Here is a 20,413-nt window from a genome sequence, read left to right as displayed (position 1 = left end):
CCTGAGTTTCAATAGCCATAGTTTTATATATTATACTGGACTGTGGCTCCAGCAATGATTCAGACAGTCCCCCCTGAGTTTCAATAGATAAACAGACAGGTATTAGAGATTCAGAAATGTCTCTTATATAGAGTGGAGATGTACTCCTGGCCCCTGTATATGATCTATAGGGCTGTGTGTTTAGTAGCGTGCTTCATCGATAATCCTACACTTGACATTGTGACAATAGGGCAGGTGTGTAACTCAGCGAGTGGAGGACGCGCACAGCGGAGCCTCGCTGCCTGGACTCCAGTATTTGCAAGTCCATTCACCCGACACCTGGACACCCGGATTTGCATGTGAACGACCGTGACCCTGGAATCTGAGCTCTGCAAGGATTTATACAAAACACACACACACTGGAACAGACACACACACACACACGCACACACACACTGAAACAGACACACACACACACACACCTGAAACAGACTCTCTCTCACACACACACACACACTGAAACAGACACACACACACACTGGAACAGACACACACACACACACACACACACTGAAACACACACACTGAAACAGACACGCACACACACACTGAAACAGACACACACACACACACTGAAACAGACACACACACACACACACACACTGAAACAGACTCTCTCTCACACACACACACACACTGAAACAGACACACACACACTGAAACAGACACACACACACACTGGAACAGACACACACACACACACACACTGAAACAGACACACACTGGAACAGACACTCACACACACACACACACACACTGAAACAGACTCTCTCTCACACACACACACACTGAAACAGACACACACACACACACACACACACTGAAACAGACACACACACACACACTAAAACACACACTGAAACACACACACACACACTGACACACACACACACACACACACACACACACACACACACTGAAACAGACACACACACACACACACAGCTATGGCCACACATTTTTTAATCCCCCTATAGAACGAACCAAATTTTGCTTCATAAACTCGAATGAAAGCTGCTGAATAATGTTACATTATTAACATACTGAATTCCACACCGCTTTGTAGTTTTTCCACAGATACTTAACACTGAAAAAAACCCGACTGTGACATTTCGAAATCTAACATGAAATACTCACTGGACTGCTGTCGTGGCTTCCTTTCAGTAGACCTTTTACTTTTACGATATAATTTTATAGTTTATCTTCGATTACACGATGTTAAATAATATCTAAATTATGTTCAAATAGTTTTTTTTTTTTTTTTTTAATTACGTTTCAATCCTAAAATTCTAGACCATGCAAAATCTAAGAAGCCCTGACATCTCTCTAACTTCAAGGGCAGGTTTGCATTTACGCGCTATCCACGCACCGGACCCCCTCCTCTTACCTGGCGGACACGGTGACCGCGTCGCCCTCGTCCCATTGGAGGCACGGCACCTGCTTCAGGCACCGCTTAAATACAACGTAAAGTCCGGAGGAAAAAACACCGAGCCCGCCGCTAGCAGCTCCAGCATTGTGACTGGCGCTTGTTTGTTTGTATTGTACTAAACACGAATCGGAAACTAAACCCGAAAGAGAGAGAGAGAGAGGGAGGGAGAGAGAGAGAGAGAGGGAGGGAGGGTGAGGGGGAGAGAGAGAGAGAGAGAGAGAGAGGGTTAGGAGAGAGAGAGAGAGAGATGTTTGCATTTAGCTATTCAGTGTCCTAAATAGGAATTGTATATCGCGTTAACATAAAATAAATTACTACGCCCGTACATAAATGTCTGTCTATCTATCTATCTATCTATCTATCTATCTATCTATCTATCTATCTATCTATCTATCTATCAGCATGTGCTGCCCTAGGATTTTCTTTCTTAGCTCAATGAGAGAGAGAGAGAGAGAGAGAGAGAGAGAGAGAGAGAGAGAGAGAGAGATTACATAAAAATCCGTGCCAGTTGCTAACTCACACCAAGAAGACAGTGGGAGGAGAGAGGAGGAGAGGAGGGAGGAGGGAGAGGGGGAGGGGATGGAGGGGGATTTGAAAGGGGGTCGTGTTTGTGTGTCTGCGTGTTAATAGGATAGATTTAAAATGGAGATAAGAGCGAGAGATAGATAGATAGATAGATAGATAGATAGATAGATAGATAGATCTAGTCAGAGATTAAAATCGTAAGACTACGGGAGAGAGAGCGAGAGACAGAGAGAGGGGGCGGATGGATGTGGTCTTATCGTTATAGCAGGGAGAGAGAGAGAGGGAGAGAGAGAGAGAGAGAGAGAGAGAGAGAGACAGAGAGACGGACAGATGGCGGTATTAGGTGACCAATGTTATCGATATAAATAGTCACACACACGGACACATACACAGAGACACACAATAATAATAATAATAATAATAATAATAATAATAATAATACTTTTCCAAAATAACTTAAGGGTTACTTAGTGTTAAGAAACCTCTGCTCAATGACACTTTAACGTTGACATTCTTATGTTCATCTAAATATTGACTTGGAGGATTTTATAAAACTGGGCAAAGCGGACAACAATTTTTTTTTTTTTTTTTTTAAATCGTGTTTTCAAATCTCAAATCTCAAATATTTCTTTTCTCGTTTTTGGCGCCCTCTCCCGGACAGCTGCGGAATGACACTTATAAAAGTAGATTCTCGATGTAACATCCTGGTACACCAGCATCATCATCATCATTATTATTATTATTATTATTATTATTATTATTATTAGAGCTATTTCCTCGTGTGAATTCAGATCATGTTGTTGATATTAGTTTGAAAATAAATATGAATTGTTGGATTGTTTTAACTTGACCCCCCCCAAAAAAACACATTATAGCAGCAGTGTGGAGTAGTGTTAGGGCTCTGGACTCTTGACCGGAGGGTCGTGGGTTCAATCCCAGGTGGGGGGGACACTGCTGCTGTACCCTTGAGCAAGGTACTTTACCGAGATTGCTCCAGTAAAAACCCAACTGTATAAATGGGGAATTGTATGTAAAAATAATGTGATATCTGTATAATGTGATATCTTGTAACAATTGTAAGTCGCCCTGGATAAGGGCGTCTGCTAAGAAATAAATAATAATAATATAGCTACAGATTAAATTTTGGTACAGGTAAGCAGATTTTGACAAGTTAGCAAAATGTGACTCGACAGGTGCTGTCACCGACACGGCCCCCAGTACGATAGCGCCACCTGGAGGCAATTGAGGAACTACACCTAGAAAAGCAGTATCTCGTTGTAACATCCTGGTACACCAACTTTAAAACTTGAATTATTATTATTATTATTATTATTATTATTATTATTATTATTATTATTATATTATTATTATTAAAAAGTAACATGTTTTCATTTTTGTACACTGTAATACCTCCTTTCAAAAACCTTTCTCCCCCTTCGCTCTCCTCTTTCCCTTCTCTCTCTCTCCTCCTCCTCCTCCCCTCTTTCAGATTCTCGTTCAGCCCCCCACTCCTCTCCAGGGAGACTCTCTCGCTCCTCCCATCGCTCATAGACCTTCTTCTCTTCCCTCTCTCCTTTCTTCCCCCCCCTCCCATCATCCCTCTCCCCTTCTCCTCCTCTCCTCTCTCTCTCTCTCTCTCTGCAGTACAACAGTTTCCAAGGCAACTGGTTCAGCAGCCCCCAGTCTGTGCTAATTTATTTATTTATTTATTTTTTCAAATAATAACGAATGCCTAACGAACTCCCGGTCTGAATCCTACGGGGATAAGGGCTGGATCTCCTGCTTCATTGTGAATTCAGACCCTGTTAATTTAATGTGGGTTTAAAAAGAGCCGACTTCCCAACGTTTCGGTATGTTTACAAACCTTTGTCAAGGGAAAGTGTGTTTGAAAACAAACATTGGAGGTACTAATAGGCTTTTGATGCCATGGCAACCACACTCTATTGAATTCTATTAATGTGATTGTGATGTCATTCGCCACTATTGTAGTTGATGACGTAATGATCTACTGTTCGGTTCTATTGAACCCTTCAGGCATCGCGATATCAAATTTCATTCCCAGTTTTGTTTTCAAAAGTAAATATGCAACACATTTTTCTCGCTCAAAAATCCAAACGAAGAAACTACGTTATTTCAAATAACTAAAGAAAAAAAAACATTTTTTTTCTTTAATTTAATTTTATTAATTAAAATAAAAAACCAAACAGCAATGAAACGATATGATATTTTTATAATAATAATAATAATAATAATAATAATAATAATAATAATAATAATAATAATTTGAAAGCTGGTAAAACTGGGGATAAAATTATTATTTTTTAAATATAATTTAATGGAATAAATGTCATTTTACAATGTAATTCAATCCAGTCAAGTCTAGTGATCTCAAACTGCAGTTACAATGTAATTATAATACAGTCTAGTGATCTCAAACTGCAGTTACAATGTAATTATAATACAGTCTAGTCTAGCGATCTCAAACTGCAGTTACAATGTCATTATAATACAGTCTAGTGATCTCAAACTGCAGTTACAATGTCATTATAATACAGTCTAGTGATCTCAAACTGCAGTTACAATGTCATTATAATACAGTCTGTCAACTGCAGAGTTTGATTTTTAGAAGGGAATTCATTACATAACCTCATTAAAACCCACGTTTTAAAAAAAGCAAACAGTAAAACAACGAAACATGATAAATCAATAAGATTTTATTATTAAGTCGAATAATTTCAGAACATGTACGCAGCGAATGTGTCCGTTAATGGGGCCAAAAAATAAAATAAAATAAATAAGGTGCCGTTTCACTGAGTCTCAGAGCGGGGTTCCTCAAACCCGATCTGGGGGACCCCCTCCGTCCGCTGGCTTTCATTCCAGCCGAGTTCTGAATTACTTAACCAAACCCTTAATTGAACTATTCATTAGCTACATTAGTTGAGGGAGAGGGGGGAGGGGGGAGGGGGGAGAGGGGAGGGAGAAGGGAGGGAGAGGGGGGAGGGGAGGAGGGGGGAGGGGAGGAGGGGGGGGAGAGGGGAGGGAGAGGGGGGGAGGGGGGAGGGGGGGAGAGGGGGGAGGGGGGGGGGGAGAGCCGAGAGCCCTGACCTGGGAGAATTAAATACACAGTATCCAAAACAAATGGAAACAACCATAGATACACACATAGTACATAAGATTGGTTTACAGCTATGTTACTTTTTTCTAGACCTGCATACAGGTCTGTAGTGCTGAAACAGTTCAAGCAAAAAAGAATTCTTCTTTGGGGTCGTTGATGCAAACTGTGGTACATTCAAGCCGTCTCTTTGGAAGGGAAAGAAAAAAACGGTGCTAATGCATTTCTGTCACTTAAAGCCAAAAATTATATATATTACAATAATCACTTTACACGATTTACATCATTATAAAATGACACATCGCACACAAACACTGTTTACAAATCTCATTATCTATGCTTATTTAAACCATATATATATATATTAGCTGCCCAGCGTTTCGATATGTTGTCCGTATCTTTCTCAAGGGAGTCTGTGTTTGAATCAAAACGTTGGAGATATTTCAGATTACAAATAATTACAACAAATTAAAATTTCGATCACAAAATATAGGGTTACAAAATCCGAATCACTGATACCAGACCTCTCTGTGCTTTACAATGCTTCCCTATGCTTTACCAGACCTCTCTGTGCTTTACAATGCTTCCCTATGCTTTACCAGACCTCTCTGTGTTTTACAATGCTTCCCTATGCTTTACCAGACCTCTCTGTGCTTTACAATGCTTCCCTATGCTTTACCAGACCTCTCTGTGCTTTACAATGCTTCCCTATGCTTTACCAGACCTCTCTGTGCTTTACAATGCTTCCCTATGCTTTACCAGACCTCTCTGTGCTTTACAATGCTTCCCTATGCTTTACAAGACCTCTCTGTGTTTTACAATGCTTCCCTATGCTTTACCAGACCTCTCTGTGCTTTACAATGCTTCCCTATGCTTTACCAGACCTCTCTGTGCTTTACAATGCTTCCCTATGCTTTACCAGACCTCTCTGTGCTTTACAATGCTTCCCTATGCTTTACCAGACCTCTCTGTGCTTTACAATGCTTCCCTATGCTTTACCAGACCTCTCTGTGCTTTACAATGCTTCCCTATGCTTTACCAGACCTCTCTGTGCTTTACAATGCTTCCCTATGCTTTACCAGACCTCTCTGTGCTTTACAATGCTTCCCTATGCTTTACCAGACCTCTCTGTGCTTTACAATGCTTCCCTATGCTTTACCAGACCTCTCTGTGTTTTACAATGCTTCCCTATGCTTTACCAGACCTCTCTGTGCTTTACAATGCTTCCCTATGCTTTACCAGACCTCTCTGTGCTTTACAATGCTTCCCTATGCTTTACCAGACCTCTGTGCTTTACAATGCTTCCCTATGCTTTACCAGACCTCTCTGTGCTTTACAATGCCTCCCTATGCTTTACCAGACCTCTCTGTGCTTTACAATACTTCCCTATGCTTTACCACACCTCTCTGTGCTTTACAATGCTTCCCTATGCTTTACCAGACCTCTCTGTGCTTTACAATGCTTCCCTATGCTTTACCACACCTCTCTGTGCTTTACAATGCTTCCCTATGCTTTACCAGACCTCTCTGTGTTTTACAATGCTTCCCTATGCTTTACCAGACCTCTCTGTGCTTTACAATGCTTCCCTATGCTTTACCAGACCTCTCTGTGCTTTACAATGCTTCCCTATGCTTTACCAGACCTCTCTGTGCTTTACAATGCTTCCCTATGCTTTACCAGACCTCTCTGTGCTTTACAATGCTTCCCTATGCTTTACCAGACCTCTCTGTGCTTTACAATGCTTCCCTATGCTTTACCAGACCTCTCTGTGCTTTACAATGCTTCCCTATGCTTTACCAGACCTCTCTGTGCTTTACAATGCTTCCCTATGCTTTACCACACCTCTCTGTGCTTTACAATGCTTCCCTATGCTTTACCAGACCTCTCTGTGTTTTACAATGCTTCCCTATGCTTTACCAGACCTCTCTGTGCTTTACAATGCTTCCCTATGCTTTACCAGACCTCTCTGTGCTTTACAATGCTTCCCTATGCTTTACCAGACCTCTCTGTGCTTTACAATGCTTCCCTATGCTTTACCAGACCTCTGTGCTTTACAATGCTTCCCTATGCTTTACCAGACCTCTCTGTGCTTTACAATGCTTCCCTATGCTTTACCAGACCTCTCTGTGCTTTACAATGCTTCCCTATGCTTTACCACACCTCTCTGTGCTTTACAATGCTTCCCTATGCTTTACCACACCTCTCTGTGCTTTACAATGCTTCCCTATGCTTTACCAGACCTCTCTGTGCTTTACAATGCTTCCCTATGCTTTACCATACCTCTCTGTGCTTTACAATGCTTCCCTATGCTTTACCAGACCTCTCTGTGCTTTACAATGCTTCCCTATGCTTTACCAGACCTCTCTGTGCTTTACAATGCTTCCCTGTGCTTTACCAGACCTCTCTGTGCTTTACAATGCTTCCCTATGCTTTACCAGACCTCTCTGTGCTTTACAATGCTTCCCTATGCTTTACCAGACCTCTCTGTGCTTTACAATGCTTCCCTATGCTTTACCACACATAGAATATTCAAGAAGTCTTTCTCAGCGTCTTCAGTGTAAATTCAATGGCAAACGTTTCCACTAGAAGTCTCTCTCAGTGTCTTCAGTGTAAATTCAATGGCAAACGTTTCCACTAGAAGTCTCTCTCAGTGTCTTCAGTGTAAATTCAATGGCAAACGTTTCCACTAGAAGTCTTTCTCAGCGTCTTCAGTGTAAATTCAATGGCAAATGTTTCCACTAGAAGTCTCTCTCAGTGTCTTCAGTGTAAATTCAATGGCAAACGTTTCCACTAGAAGTCTCTCTCAGCATCTTCAGTGTAAATTCAATGGCAAACGTTTCCACTAGAAGTCTCTCTCAGCGTCTTCAGTGTAAATTCAATGTGTGTTTATGGGAGAAATCCAGTCGCAAAAATTGAACCTGTGGAAATGGAAATTGGGAGACTCTTTCTTTCTTTCGTTCTTTCTTTCTTTCTTTCTTTCTTTCTTTCAAAGCTGTATTTTCTTTGTTTAGTTGTTTTTTTAAGCTTGTTTTTCACCTCCTCCTCTCGTTTATTCCTTTTCTGACGTTTTCTTCATCCCTCCATTCTCTTCCAATCAGTCATGCATTCCAGTTGTTTCCTCCCTCCTCTCTCCCTCCCTCCTCGTGACGCGTTGTGAAGTGTGTTCATGCAGAGTTGATGATGTCATTGGCTGATCTCTTGGGGGGGGGGGGGGTGGAGGGGGGGGGGGGGCTGTATTTTGAGGTCAATGTGGCTCCGCGATTCAGGACAAAACTGGAAGACAGAATCACAGACAGAGAGACAGACAGACAGACAGACGGTTAGCATTGCTTTCTACAAAGTAATATTTCAGTTGGTGTGAAATTAACCACAGAAAAAAAACAGACAGACAGATATTTAGGGAAGACAGACAGACAGACAGACATTCAGGCAGACAGACAGACAGGCAGGATGGAGAGAGGGATGGAAGAATGATGGAGGGATGGAGGGGTGGAGGGAGAGAGGGATGTTGGAGGGAGGGATGATGGAGGGAGGGATGGAGAGAGGGAAGAGGGAGGGATGATGGAGAGAGGGTTGATGGAGTGATGATGATGGAGGGAGAGATGGAGAGAGGGAGGGATGATGGAGAGAGGGATGGAGAGAGGGAAGGATGGAGAGAGGGATGGTGGAGGGATGGAGAGAGGGAAGGAGGGAGGGATGAAGGAGGGATGAGGGATGGAGGGATAGGGATAAGGGAGAGAGGGAGAGAGGGATGAGGGAGGGTTGATGGAGGGATGAAGGATGGAGAGAGGGTTGATGGAGGGATGAGGGATGGAGGGACGAGGGAGGGATGAGGGATGGAGAGAGGGACGAGGGAGGGATGAGGGATGGAGGGATGGGGGAGGGATGAAGGAGGGACGAGGGATAGGGATAAGGGAGAGAGGGTTGATGGAGGGATGAGGGATGGAGGGACGAGGGAGGGACACTCACAACCCCAGTGGACGATGCAGGAGGTCACGATGATCACAATCCCGCCCACTAGAGACACGATGCTGAGGAGCTTCGCAACACTGCCCAGCCTCCGAGCCCCGTCAACATCACCCTGCTGAAAACTATTACGAGACTGAGAGAGAGGAGAGGAGAGAGGGGGAGAGAGGAAGGAGAGGAGAGAGGGGGGAGAGAGGAGGGAGAGAGGGGGAGAGGGGGGGGAGAGGGGGAGAGGAGGGAGAGAGGGGGGAGAGAGGAGGGAGAGGGGGAGAGAGAGGGGGAGAGGAGAGAGGGGGGAGAGAGGAGGGAGAGAGGGGGGAGAGAGGAGGGAGAGGGAGAGGGGGAGAGGAGAGAGGGAGTTTATTATTATTATTATTATTATTGATTTCTTAGCAGACACCCTTATCCAGGGCGACTTACAATTGTTACAAGATATCACATTATTTTTACATACAATTACCCATTTATACAGTTGGGTTTTTACTGGAGCAATCTAGGTAAAGTACCTTGCTCAAGGGTACAGCAGCAGTGTCCCCCCCACCTGGGATTGAACCCACGACCCTCCGGTCAAGAGTCCAGAGCCCTAACCACTACTCCACACTGCTGCACTAAGACACACCTGAGTTTGTTAACTAGACACACTGGGGGCTGATCAAGCTGGTAGTAAAACCTGGAATGGATCACACTGCTGTGCAACAGGAGTCTGATTCCCATCCCTGCAATTAAGTTCCAATGGGGTAAAGAGTTTTAGCTGCCTGAATAGACCTCCCCTCCCCTCCCCTCCCCTCTCGTACCATGACGGAGTAGACAAACGCCACGATGTTGACCGGCCACACCGGGCAGAAGCAGGACAGGATGGAGGCGATGAGATAATCTCGGGGCTTCCCCGCAGCCTCCACCCCGCTGATGGTAGCGCTGGAGTGCTGGCGACACAGGCTGGGCCGCGGCGAGCTGGTGCCGACGTGCGGGAGGTGGCAAAGCGAATCGGACCGGCTGCTGGCCCGGGAGCGGCGGCCGTGATGCGGTTCGTGGACCTGCCGGCGCTTGAAGTCCGGCGTGGCGTGGAGATCCCCGGTGCTCACCGCGGGACGGACCGCCGCAGCCGGGGCGTGGCCGTTGCTGTGTTCCTGCCGCTTCTCATCCACGATTACCGCGGTGGCTCGGTCCGGCTCCTGGGGAAAGGTCGGTTCCGGTTCGGTTTGGGGTTCAGGTTCGGTTTGGGGCTGTGCTGTGGGAGCGGGGCAGCGCGGCTCCTCCTCCGCGGCGGCGCTAGGGGGCGCCGTGGGCTCAGCGAGAATCGGGTTGCTTTCCGCGTTCATAGCCGCGGCGTTTGTCAGCTGCAGTTTTTTGGAGAGTGAATTTTGCGAGCGTGTTTATTTTATTTTTTGCTTGAATTCGAGCAAGAGCACGAGTTTTTGTTTATTTATTTTTGTTCTGTGTGTGTGTGTGTGCGCGCAAGTTTAATTTGTCAGAAGTGTTTTTTTTTGAAAGGCAGGCTTTCCGTGGAGCCTCGTTATACATTCAATTCAATGCATTCTGTCGGTTTGTTTCGTTAGATAGATAGATAGATAGATAGATAGATAGATAGATAGATAGATAGATAGATAGATAGATAGATAGATAGATAGATAGATAGATAGATAGATAGAAATGTTTTTTTAGATGTCTGGCGCTTGTTTATACCTTATGTGTTTAATAATAATAATAATAATAATAATAATAATAATAATAATAATAATAATACCGTTTTGTTGCTACAAATTGGAATATCTGTGTGTATTTGTGGTATGTGGTATTCAAATACACTTTCTTTCTTTCTTTCTTTCTTTCTTTCTTTCTTTCTTTCTTTCTTTCTTTCTTTCTTTCTTTCTTTCTTTCTTTCCCCTCCGTTTATTTTATTTTTTTTTAAATCGACTTTAATGTATTTTTTTTTTTCAAATACACTTTTTTTCGGCCGTTTTTTCTTTTCTTTTTCTTTCTTTCTCTTTCTTCCCTCCTTTGCGTTTCTCTCCGTTTATTTCTCTCTGTTTTCTTTTGCTTTGTCAGTCCTCTAAGGAGGGGGGTGGGGGCGTGGTCAAATATCAGGTACACACAGCGGGCGGGACTTCCTGTGTGGGGGAAAAATGACATTAAATAGAGAGGTATAGACAGACAGACAGAAAAGAGAGAGAGAGAGAGAGAGAGAGAGAGAGAGAGAGAGAGAGAGAGAGAGAGAAGCAGACAGACAGACAGACAGATAGACAGACAGGAGAGAGAGAGAGATAAGTAGACAGAGACAGACAGACAGACAAACAGACAGACAGAAGAGAGAGATAAGCAGACAGACAGACAGATATGAGAGAGAGATAAGCAGACAGACAGACAGAAGAGAGAGATAAGCAGACTGACAGACAGACAGACAGAAGAGAGAGATAAGCAGACAGACGGACAGATATGAGAGAGAGATAAGCAGACAGACGGACAGATATGAGAGAGAGATAAGCAGACTGACAGACAGAAGAGAGAGATAAGCAGACAGACGGACAGATATGAGAGAGAGATAAGCAGACAGACAGACAGAAGAGAGAGATAAGCAGACTGACAGACAGACAGACAGAAGAGAGAGATAAGCAGACAGACGGACAGATATGAGAGAGAGATAAGCAGACAGACAGACAGACCCTCCCCTCCAGATTCTCAATAATTCTCGGTGCACAGCGACTGTTTCTTGTTGAAGAGAGCAAAAACGTGCTGACAATACAGCCAGCGTTAATAATATCAATACTAATACTGATAATAATATTAATACTACTACTAATAATGATAAAATAACGCATATTTCAGCACCACACGCGTCGCAACAATATCATTTAACTAACTGCATCACACACGAACACGTCTCTGTGTGTGTGTGTCAGTCTGTCTGTGTGTCTGTCCTCACTGTGTCTGTCTGTCTTTCTGTGTTTGTGTGTGTGTCTCTGTCTGTCTTTCTTTGTGTATTTGTGTGTGCGTGTCTGTCCTGTGTGTCTGTGATAGATGGATAGACAAACAGACAGACAGATAGATAGAGACAGATAGAGACGTAATATTCAAAGTTAACAGCTACAGTAATAACAGACATAGACAGACAGTAATAATACTAATCATTTAAAAAGTCAATCTTACTTTTTTGTAGAGCCGTATTCGATTAGAAATCTCCCCCCTCACCAAATTTTTTTTTTTTTTTTAAAACCAACACGTTATTTATTTATTTTTTTCTTCTTTTATCGCCTTCCAGATCTCCAATTAAAAACGTGACTCCTCGGGTTATAGATGCTCATATATAAATATGATACTGGTTTAAATGGTTTATTATGAAGGAGGCGCAGGGGAGGAATATTTTTTGGGGAGTGAAGATGAAAGACGCGCACGCTCTTGAACACTCTGCTGACGCGTTGATCAGACCCCCCCCCTCCCCTTCACCCGCCCCGTTTCTCACACTCCCTCCTTCCTCTCTCTCTCTCTCTCTCACACCCTCCCTGAGCGATCTGTTTAAATATGCATAATCTACAACTATCCCATCACGCTGTCTCCCCACCTCTCTCTCCTTTCCTCCCCCACTCTCCTTTTCTTCCCCATCACTGTCTCGATCGCTCTCTCTCTCCCCATTTCTCCTCCTCCTCCCCTCTCTATGCTAGTTTTGTTTTTTTAAAATTATTTAACAGCTAGACTCCCGTCCCTCCCCGCCCTCTCTCTCTCTCTCCATTTTAGAAATGCGTTTTCTTTATTTATCAGTTAGACCGCCGCTATTAACCCCGGTATGGTGTGTGCGCGTCTGCGCGTCTCTGGTCCATCTCTCTCTCAATGTTATTCTTCAGCAAGCTGGTCGTCATGTCAACAACAGATCCTGTCCATCGCTGCCGGACGCCAAAATAAAACGGGGGAGCCGACTGGTAACAAGCGGCAAATAACGATAAACCAGCACTACCACTAATAATAATAATAATAATAATAATAATAATAATAATGGTACTGGTGTTGTCATCACCGCAGTCCGGTTAGCATCACTCACAGTTAACCGACCCGTTCAAATAGAACTCTTGCAAACGGAAGCAAACGATTTTATGTCGAAACTGAACACGCAGAATATTGTATTGTCATGATGAGTTCTGTATGAGGAACGACTGCAGGAACACACACACACAAAGAAAGAGTTGAGTAGTTTATTTGCTAATTAAAAAAAAAATAGACGCCAAGTTTAAACACACACAAAAAAGCATTTTAGATACACAGCAGTAATTAAAAAAACAAATTATTGTAAGTAAAATGTATGTACAGCAGGAAGACGTGGAGCCAGTCAGTGAGCGATGGTGCTGAGGATATTTGCCTGAGGAGAGGAGAGAGAAGAAGACAGAGATTAAAACAATTTAGAAACTCCAGCTTCAACTAGAATCATCTTTCCAGGTAGGTTTTCTGCTCCAGCGGTTAGAGAAAAGGGGTCTTGATACCAGGAGGTTCAAATCCCGGCTCAGCCACTGACTCCCTGTGTGTGTGTGTGTGTGTGTGTGTGACCCTGAGCGAGTCACTTCACCTCCTTGTGCTCAGTCCTTCGGATGAGGCGTCAGACAAACGGCTTACCTTTAGAAAGGAAGTCAGCAGCTTTGCTGAAATGCCTTCTATTTTTTGTAAGTCTTCAACCTGCCAAACAAAAAAGTGTTAACATTTAGAAATGGTGCCTTAAAACTGAAGTTAGTAAACACAAAATGCACTGAAATAAACAGAATATTATTATTATTATTTATTTCTTAGCAGACGCCCTTATCCAGGGCGACTTACAATCGTAAGCAAAAATACATTTCAAGAATCACAGTACAAGTAATAATACAATTAAGAGCAAGATAAATTACAATGACTTTGGTTCAAGCAAGTACAAGTGTGACAAAATACGATTCAATAATACAGCAGATAACAGTGTCAGTGATAGTTACATCAGGATATGATTAAATACAAAATACTACAGATTAAATACACTTGTAAGAGACTACAGTACTCTAAAGTACAGGATTAAAACCTGTGTGAACGCCCCGTTGCTCTCCCTCCTCTCTCTCTCTCTGTGTACCTGTGTGAACGCCCCGTTGCTCTCCCTCCTCTCTCTCTCTCTGTACCTGTGTGAACGCCCCGTTGCTCTCCCTCCTCTCTCTCTCTCTGTGTACCTGTGTGAACGCCCCGTTGCTCTCTCTCTCTGTACCTGTGTGAACGCCCCTCTCCTCTCCTCTCTCTCTGTACCTGTGTGAACGCCCCTCTCCTCTCTCTCTGTACCTGTGTGAACGCCCCTCTCCTCTCCTCTCTCTGTACCTGTGTGAACGCCCCGTTGCTCTCCCTCCTCTCTGTACCTGTGTGAACGCCCCGTTGCTCTCCCTCCTCTCTGTACCTGTGTGAACGCCCCGTTGCTCTCCCTCCTCTCTGTACCTGTGTGAACGCCCCGTTGCTCTCCCTCCTCTCTGTACCTGTGTGAACGCCCCGTTGCTCTCCCTCCTCTCTGTACCTGTGTGAACGCCCCGTTGCTCTCCCTCCTCTCTGTACCTGTGTGAACGCCCCGTTGCTCTCCCTCCTCTCTGTACCTGTGTGAACGCCCTGTTGCTCTCCCTCCTCTCTGTACCTGTGTGAACGCCCCGTTGCTCTCCCTCCTCTCTGTACCTGTGTGAACGCCCTGTTGCTCTCCCTCCTCTCTGTACCTGTGTGAACGCCCCTCTCCTCTCCTCTCTCTCTGTGTACCTGTGTGAACGCCCCGTTGCTCTCCCTCCTCTCTGTACCTGTGTGAACGCCCCGTTGCTCTCCCTCCTCTCTGTACCTGTGTGAACGCCCCGTTGCTCTCCCTCCTCTGTACCTGTGTGAACGCCCCGTTGCTCTCCCTCCTCTCTGTACCTGTGTGAACGCCCTGTTGCTCTCCCTCCTCTCTGTACCTGTGTGAACGCCCCTCTCCTCTCCTCTCTCTCTGTGTACCTGTGTGAACGCCCCGTTGATTTCTCTCCAGCCTATGATCAGCTTTGCCTTCTTGTCTCCGATCCTCTGCAATCCCTTCAGCTCTTTCAGGGAGCCCGTGTTCAGGAGGCTGAGGATCCGATCCCGGGATTTCTGCAGGACCGAGGAGTCCAGACGAGTCTCCCAGTTCTCCCAGTTCTCCTTGCCTTCCGGAACGTGGGACTGGGAATGCAAAACAGGCAGAGACAAACACACACAGTTTTAATGAGACGGAAGATCATTGCAAACATACAGTAGGGTTAGAAGTAAAATACATATATATATATTTTTTCTGTTTCTAAGTGTCAGGTGTGTCTCCCTCTGATTGTGTTGAGAATGTGTTTCATTCTCTTGCACTCTTTGTATGACAGACTCTCCCCGTACCTCAGTTTTATATCAGCTAATCTGCGTCTGTCTCTCTTATAAAACGTACCTTCATCTTCGTTTGCTCAGCTTTGCAGCTCACGATAGCGTGTGTCAGGGGCTGCACTGGAAGCACTGAAAGAATAAAAAGACAATTAATTATAATACAGCGCTAGACCCTGATAGTGATGCGATCCAGCCCTCTGAAATGTCTTTATAATATACAGCGCTAGACCCTGATAGTGATGCGATCCAGCCCTCTGAAATGTCTTTATAATATACAGCACTAGACCCTGATAGTGATGCGATCCAGCCCTCTGAAATGTCTTTATAATATACAGCACTAGACCCTGATATCGATGCGATCCAGCCCTCTGAAATGTCTTTATAATATACAGCGCTAGACCCTGATAGTGATGCGATCCAGCCCTCTGAAATGTCTTTATAATATACAGCGCTAGACCCTGATATCGATGCGATCCAGCCCTCTGAAATGTCTTTATAAATATACAGCGCTAGACCCTGATATTGATGTGATCCAGCCCTCTGAAATGTCTTTATAATATACAGCACTAGACCCTGATATTGATGCGATCCAGCCCTCTGAAATGTCTTTATAATATACAGCACTAGACCCTGATATTGATGCGATCCAGCCCTCTGAAATGTCTTTATAATATACAGCGCTAGACCCTGATATCGATGCGATCCAGCCCTCTGAAATGTCTTTATAATATACAGCACTAGACCCTGATATTGATGCGATCCAGCCCTCTGAAATGTCTTTATAATATACAGCACTAGACCCTGATATTGATGCGATCCAGCCCTCTGAAATGTCTTTATAATATACAGCACTAGACCCTGATATCGATGCGATCCAGCCCTCTGAAATGTCTTTATAATATACAGCGCTAGACCCTGATAGTGATGCGATCCAGCCCTCTGAAATGTCTTTATAATATACAGCGCTAGACCCTGATAGTGATGCGATCCAGCCATCTGAAATGTCTTTATAATATACAGCGCTAGAACCCGATAGTGATGCGATCCAGCCCTCTGAAATGTCTTTATAATATACAGCGCTAGACCCTGATATTGATGCGATCCAGCCCTCTGAAATGTCTTCCTAACACACAGCACTAGAGCCTGATATTGATGCGATCCAGCCCTCTGAAATGTCTTCCTAACACACAGCACTAGACCCTGTTTTTGCTCTCTTACCTAGCAGTGGAGAGACGATGGCTTGCTGTTTCTTGGGCTTGGCCGTGCTGGTTTTGCGCAGCAGGGAGGGGTGCTTGTGGTTCATGAACAGGGTCTCGTCGCTGGGGGAGCTGGCACTGGGAAGACTGGGAGCAGCTGCTTTGCGGCTCTCTGCCAGCAGAGACTGGGCAGCCAAAGCCTGCTCCTCCAACTCCTTCTGTTTCTCTTTCAGCTTCTACGAGAGAGAGAGAGAGAGAGAGAGAGAGAGAGAGAGGAGAGAGAGAGGAAGACACACAGAGACAGAGAGAGAGCGAGAGAGAGGGAGAGAGAGAGAGACACAGAGAGAGCGAGAGAGATAGGGTGAGGAGAGAGAGCGAGAGAGAGAGAGATGTTTGCATTTAACTATTCAGAGTCCTAAATAGGAATTGTATATTGCGTTAACATAAAATAAATTACTACGCCCGTAGATAAGGGTATATCTATTAATCTCTATCTATATCTTTCTTTCTATCTATCAGCATGTGATAGATTTTACCTTGATCTCCTGTCTGCTCTCTTGCACAGTCCTGAGCAGATTCAGCCTGTCTTTCTCTGGAGTTCCCATCATCAGCTTCTCCAGGGTGAGAAGCCTCTCAAGCACAGAGGGGTCACACACCTCCACGGGGGGGCTGCAGAGAGAGAGAGAGAGAGAGAGAGAGAGAGAGAGAGAGAGAGAGAGAGAGAGAGAGAGAGATCCAAGTCATTGCTGGAGCCACAGTCCAGTATAATATATAAAACTATGGCTATTGAAACTCAGGGGGGCTGTCTGAATCATTGCTGGAGCCACAGTCCAGGGTTAGGGTTATATCATGCAGATCTCCACGCTGAGTCCACAGTAACTTTGCATAATCCCATTGTAACGATGTGTAAACTCCCAGGTATTCACTAAGTGACCACAGTGTGAATACACAGCACTCAGAGACACTCTGGAGAGGATTACTAACGGAGAAGGTTTAAGTGTAATATAATTGACCCCCGGTTGAACGGAGAGGGATTATCAACATTATTATATATTATTATTAGTATTATCTTTTGTCCCGACCTGCGCGCTGTAGGAGAGACGTCAGTCATCTGAGCGGGGCGGTCATGTGACTCCTTGGCTCTCTTCTTGGGGGCGTTTTCACTTTGAGCGCTTTCCTCTCTCTGCCTCTTCAGAGCTGAGAGAGAGAGAGAGAGAGGCAGACACAGAGAGAGAGAGAGGCAGGCAGACACAGAGAGAGAGAGGCAGGCAGACACAGAGAGAGAGAGGCAGGCAGACACAGAGAGAGAGAGGCAGGCAGACACAGAGAGAGAGAGGCAGACACAGAGAGAGTGTGAGTTTAGTTTGACTTTAGTTTCTTAAACAGTTGAAGAATTCAAAGTTAGAGTAGTTAACTTGAAATCTCCCAACGTCTAATTAGGCAAATGATCAGTTCAATTAAGAAAGGTCTGGTTAAGTAACTAAGAGCCTGGTTGGAATGAAAACCAGCAGACACAGGAGGTCCCCCCGGGATCGAGGGTTTGAGGTGCCCTGCTCCCGTCGCCCCTCCCCTGTTCCCCTCACCGGCAGCCTGCAGGGTCTCTCTGGTGAAAGGCTTGTTCACGACCTGCTTGGATTTGGCAGCGAAATTGAGGGCGGTCAGGGTGTCAAAGTAATACTTCTGTTCCGGGGCGATGTTGGTGATCATCACACTGTGAGCCGAGCCACCCAGAGAATCCTGCAATCAAAAACACAGAGCCTGTAAACCTCACAACACTCCACTAGAGGGAACCCTGCAATCAAACACACAGAGCCTGTAAACCTCACAGCTCTCCACTAGAGGGAACCCTGCAATCAAAACACACAGAGCCTGTAAACCTCACAACTCTCCACTAGAGGGAACCCTGCAGTCACAAACACAGCTTGATTTGACTCTTACAGGTATCCGTAGTCACCTGTTTTTTTTTTTGCAATTGCTCCATCTTGATCAATCTGGTAGTAAAACCTGGAATGGGTGACACTGCTGTGCAATAGGAGTCCGATTCCCATCCCTGCAACAGCTTATATAATGAAGTCTGTGCCTCTCTCTGGTTTACCTGGAGCAGTCTGGTGAGCTTGCTGTCTCTGTAAGGCACCCTGGCCAGACCCTGGTTCAGGGAGTCGACCACCTTGCTCAGCACGAACAGGGAGGAGTTGATGGCCCCGCTCTCCTTCAGCCGGATCCCCTGGTTCCCGGTCCGCCTGTTATCCTCCGAGCCAGCCAGGTCGATCAGGTAGAGTTTCCCGGTGAGCTGCCTGAAGGGATGAGAGCGCTGGGACTTGACTACCTGAGAGAGAGAGAGGAGAGAGGAGAGAGGGGAGTATTAGAGACACACACAGAGGGAGGGAGAGAGGAGAGAGAGAGAGAGAGAGAGAGAATATTAGAGACACGCGCAAGGGAGTGTTGAGACTTAGAGAGATAATGTAGTCATGCCAATAAATCAAAGAACCTACAAAATGATAAACATACAAAAATAAAAAAAAGTCTACCGGAAGCCATAATACAGAGAGGATTTCAGGTTAGACTTTGAAATGTCACATTTTTTAATTGGTCAGTTTTTCATTAAGTATCTGAAAAACTACTAAGCGCTCTATGTATGCTCTGTATGTTAATGTAACATTATTCAACAGCTTTCACTGGACTCTATGAAGCTGAGGGAGTTCATTCTATATAGTGCGCTGTGGGGGCTGTAGTCTCGCTCACCCTGATCACCAGCACCGTGTGGCTCCGGCTGGACCGCGTGTTTAGTTTGGTGCTGGCCACGGTCCGGTTCTGGCTGGCGGGCAGGAAGTGGCTCTCGAACTCTGAGAAGGAGCCGATGGCTCGCTGGGTCAGGCCCGGGATCAGGATGTTCTTGTCTTTATCCTCCCGGATCGGGAGGTCCAGGTCCCGGGGCTCGAGCAGGTCCAAAACCTGGAGAGGAAAAAAATGCATCAGAGCAGCTCAGAAGTGTGTCAAAACTGGTATATTACATATAGTCACAGAAGCTGAAATTAAACTTGAATAGTGAATCAAAGCATCTTTCAGCAGGGTTAGAAACTCACACTCACCCAGTCCTGGGGCTCAGAGCTCCCCTCAATGAAGTCTAGTATTATTATTAATATTGAAATGATCAGGAGCCAGGAGTTTGAGCAGGGTTACAAACTCACACTAGCCCTGCTGCTGCACCCACTCCTGGGGTTCAGTTCATATCCCAACCCTTTTCCTTGTTCAGGTATTTTATTGAGATGGCCAGGCTGTGCCACGCACACACACCTTCTCGTTGTAGATCTCCAGGTAGGACATGCTCACGCTGTGCTCCCAGTCCTGGCTGGCTGGCAGGCTGCTCTGCTCCCTCACCATCTGGAACACGTCCCTCACAGCCCTGGGGATCACTCCCGGCTCCTCTGCTCCGCCCAGCATGGTGTGAGTCTTACCTGAGAGACACACAGAGATCACTCACACACACACACAGTCCGAGTGAAGAAACAGCTGCTTAGGTTTGTGTGGGTCGCATCTCTCCAGAGTCAAACCCAAGCAGCTGTTTCTTCACTTGTTTCACTCTGAACGGGTAAATCAGTCCCTGATCCACACCAGCGACCCTGGAGCGAGACAGAGACACAGACAGAGAGACAGAGAGAGACCGGTCCGGGCGGCGCTACTGGACTCACCTGCCCCTGTCGGCCCGTATGCAAAGACGCTGGCGTTCTGGCCGGACAGCAGGTGAGACAGAACCGGCTTCACAGAGCCTGTGTACACCTCCTGCTGAGAGGAGCGCTC

The 20,413-nt window shown here is 45.3% G+C and overlaps 2 protein-coding genes across 2 annotated transcripts in view; both read right to left on the bottom strand.

Moving 5' to 3' along the window:
- Positions 1–6,127: 6,127 nt before the first annotated feature.
- LOC131733452 (proline-rich transmembrane protein 2-like) lies at positions 6,128–12,476 on the bottom strand. The gene is made up of 4 exons (XM_059021182.1): positions 12,216–12,476; positions 9,866–11,179; positions 9,075–9,207; positions 6,128–8,378 (listed from the first exon to the last, which is right to left on the bottom strand). Exons 2-4 carry the CDS (start codon positions 10,388–10,390, stop codon positions 8,368–8,370), a joined length of 669 nt encoding a protein of 222 aa, XP_058877165.1. The 5' UTR covers positions 10,391–11,179; positions 12,216–12,476; the 3' UTR covers positions 6,128–8,367.
- A 762-nt stretch (positions 12,477–13,238) lies between these two features.
- Positions 13,239–20,413, bottom strand: part of LOC131733448 (kinesin-like protein KIF22) — a 10,215-nt gene continuing 3,040 nt past the window's right edge. Inside the window, exons 3-14 of the mRNA XM_059021177.1 lie at positions 20,305–20,413; positions 19,910–20,070; positions 19,358–19,567; positions 18,711–18,941; positions 18,199–18,352; positions 17,698–17,812; positions 17,152–17,284; positions 16,638–16,851; positions 15,484–15,548; positions 15,033–15,233; positions 13,668–13,727; positions 13,239–13,416 (exon numbers count right to left, since the gene is read on the bottom strand). The exon at positions 20,305–20,413 is cut by the window's right edge and continues 19 nt beyond it. Coding sequence (XP_058877160.1) covers positions 13,387–13,416; positions 13,668–13,727; positions 15,033–15,233; positions 15,484–15,548; positions 16,638–16,851; positions 17,152–17,284; positions 17,698–17,812; positions 18,199–18,352; positions 18,711–18,941; positions 19,358–19,567; positions 19,910–20,070; positions 20,305–20,413 — 1,683 coding nt within the window. The 3' untranslated portion in view covers positions 13,239–13,386. The remainder of the gene's footprint in view (positions 13,417–13,667; positions 13,728–15,032; positions 15,234–15,483; positions 15,549–16,637; positions 16,852–17,151; positions 17,285–17,697; positions 17,813–18,198; positions 18,353–18,710; positions 18,942–19,357; positions 19,568–19,909; positions 20,071–20,304) is intronic.

Source organism: Acipenser ruthenus, unplaced genomic scaffold (assembly GCF_902713425.1).
Source record: "Acipenser ruthenus unplaced genomic scaffold, fAciRut3.2 maternal haplotype, whole genome shotgun sequence".
Lineage (NCBI taxonomy): Eukaryota > Metazoa > Chordata > Actinopteri > Acipenseriformes > Acipenseridae > Acipenser > Acipenser ruthenus.
This window is presented reverse-complemented; position numbering and strand designations above follow the sequence as displayed.

Bases quoted from the DNA above. Each gene is read 5' to 3' on its own strand.
- LOC131733452 (XM_059021182.1), bottom strand. From the start codon at position 10,390: ATGAACGCGGAAAGCAACCCGATTCTCGCTGAGCCCACGGCGCCCCCT. The intron at 9,208-9,865 runs GTACGAGAGGGG...CCTCTCTCTCAG, and splicing joins CGTTTGTCTACTCCGTCATG to TCTCGTAATAGTTTTCAGCA.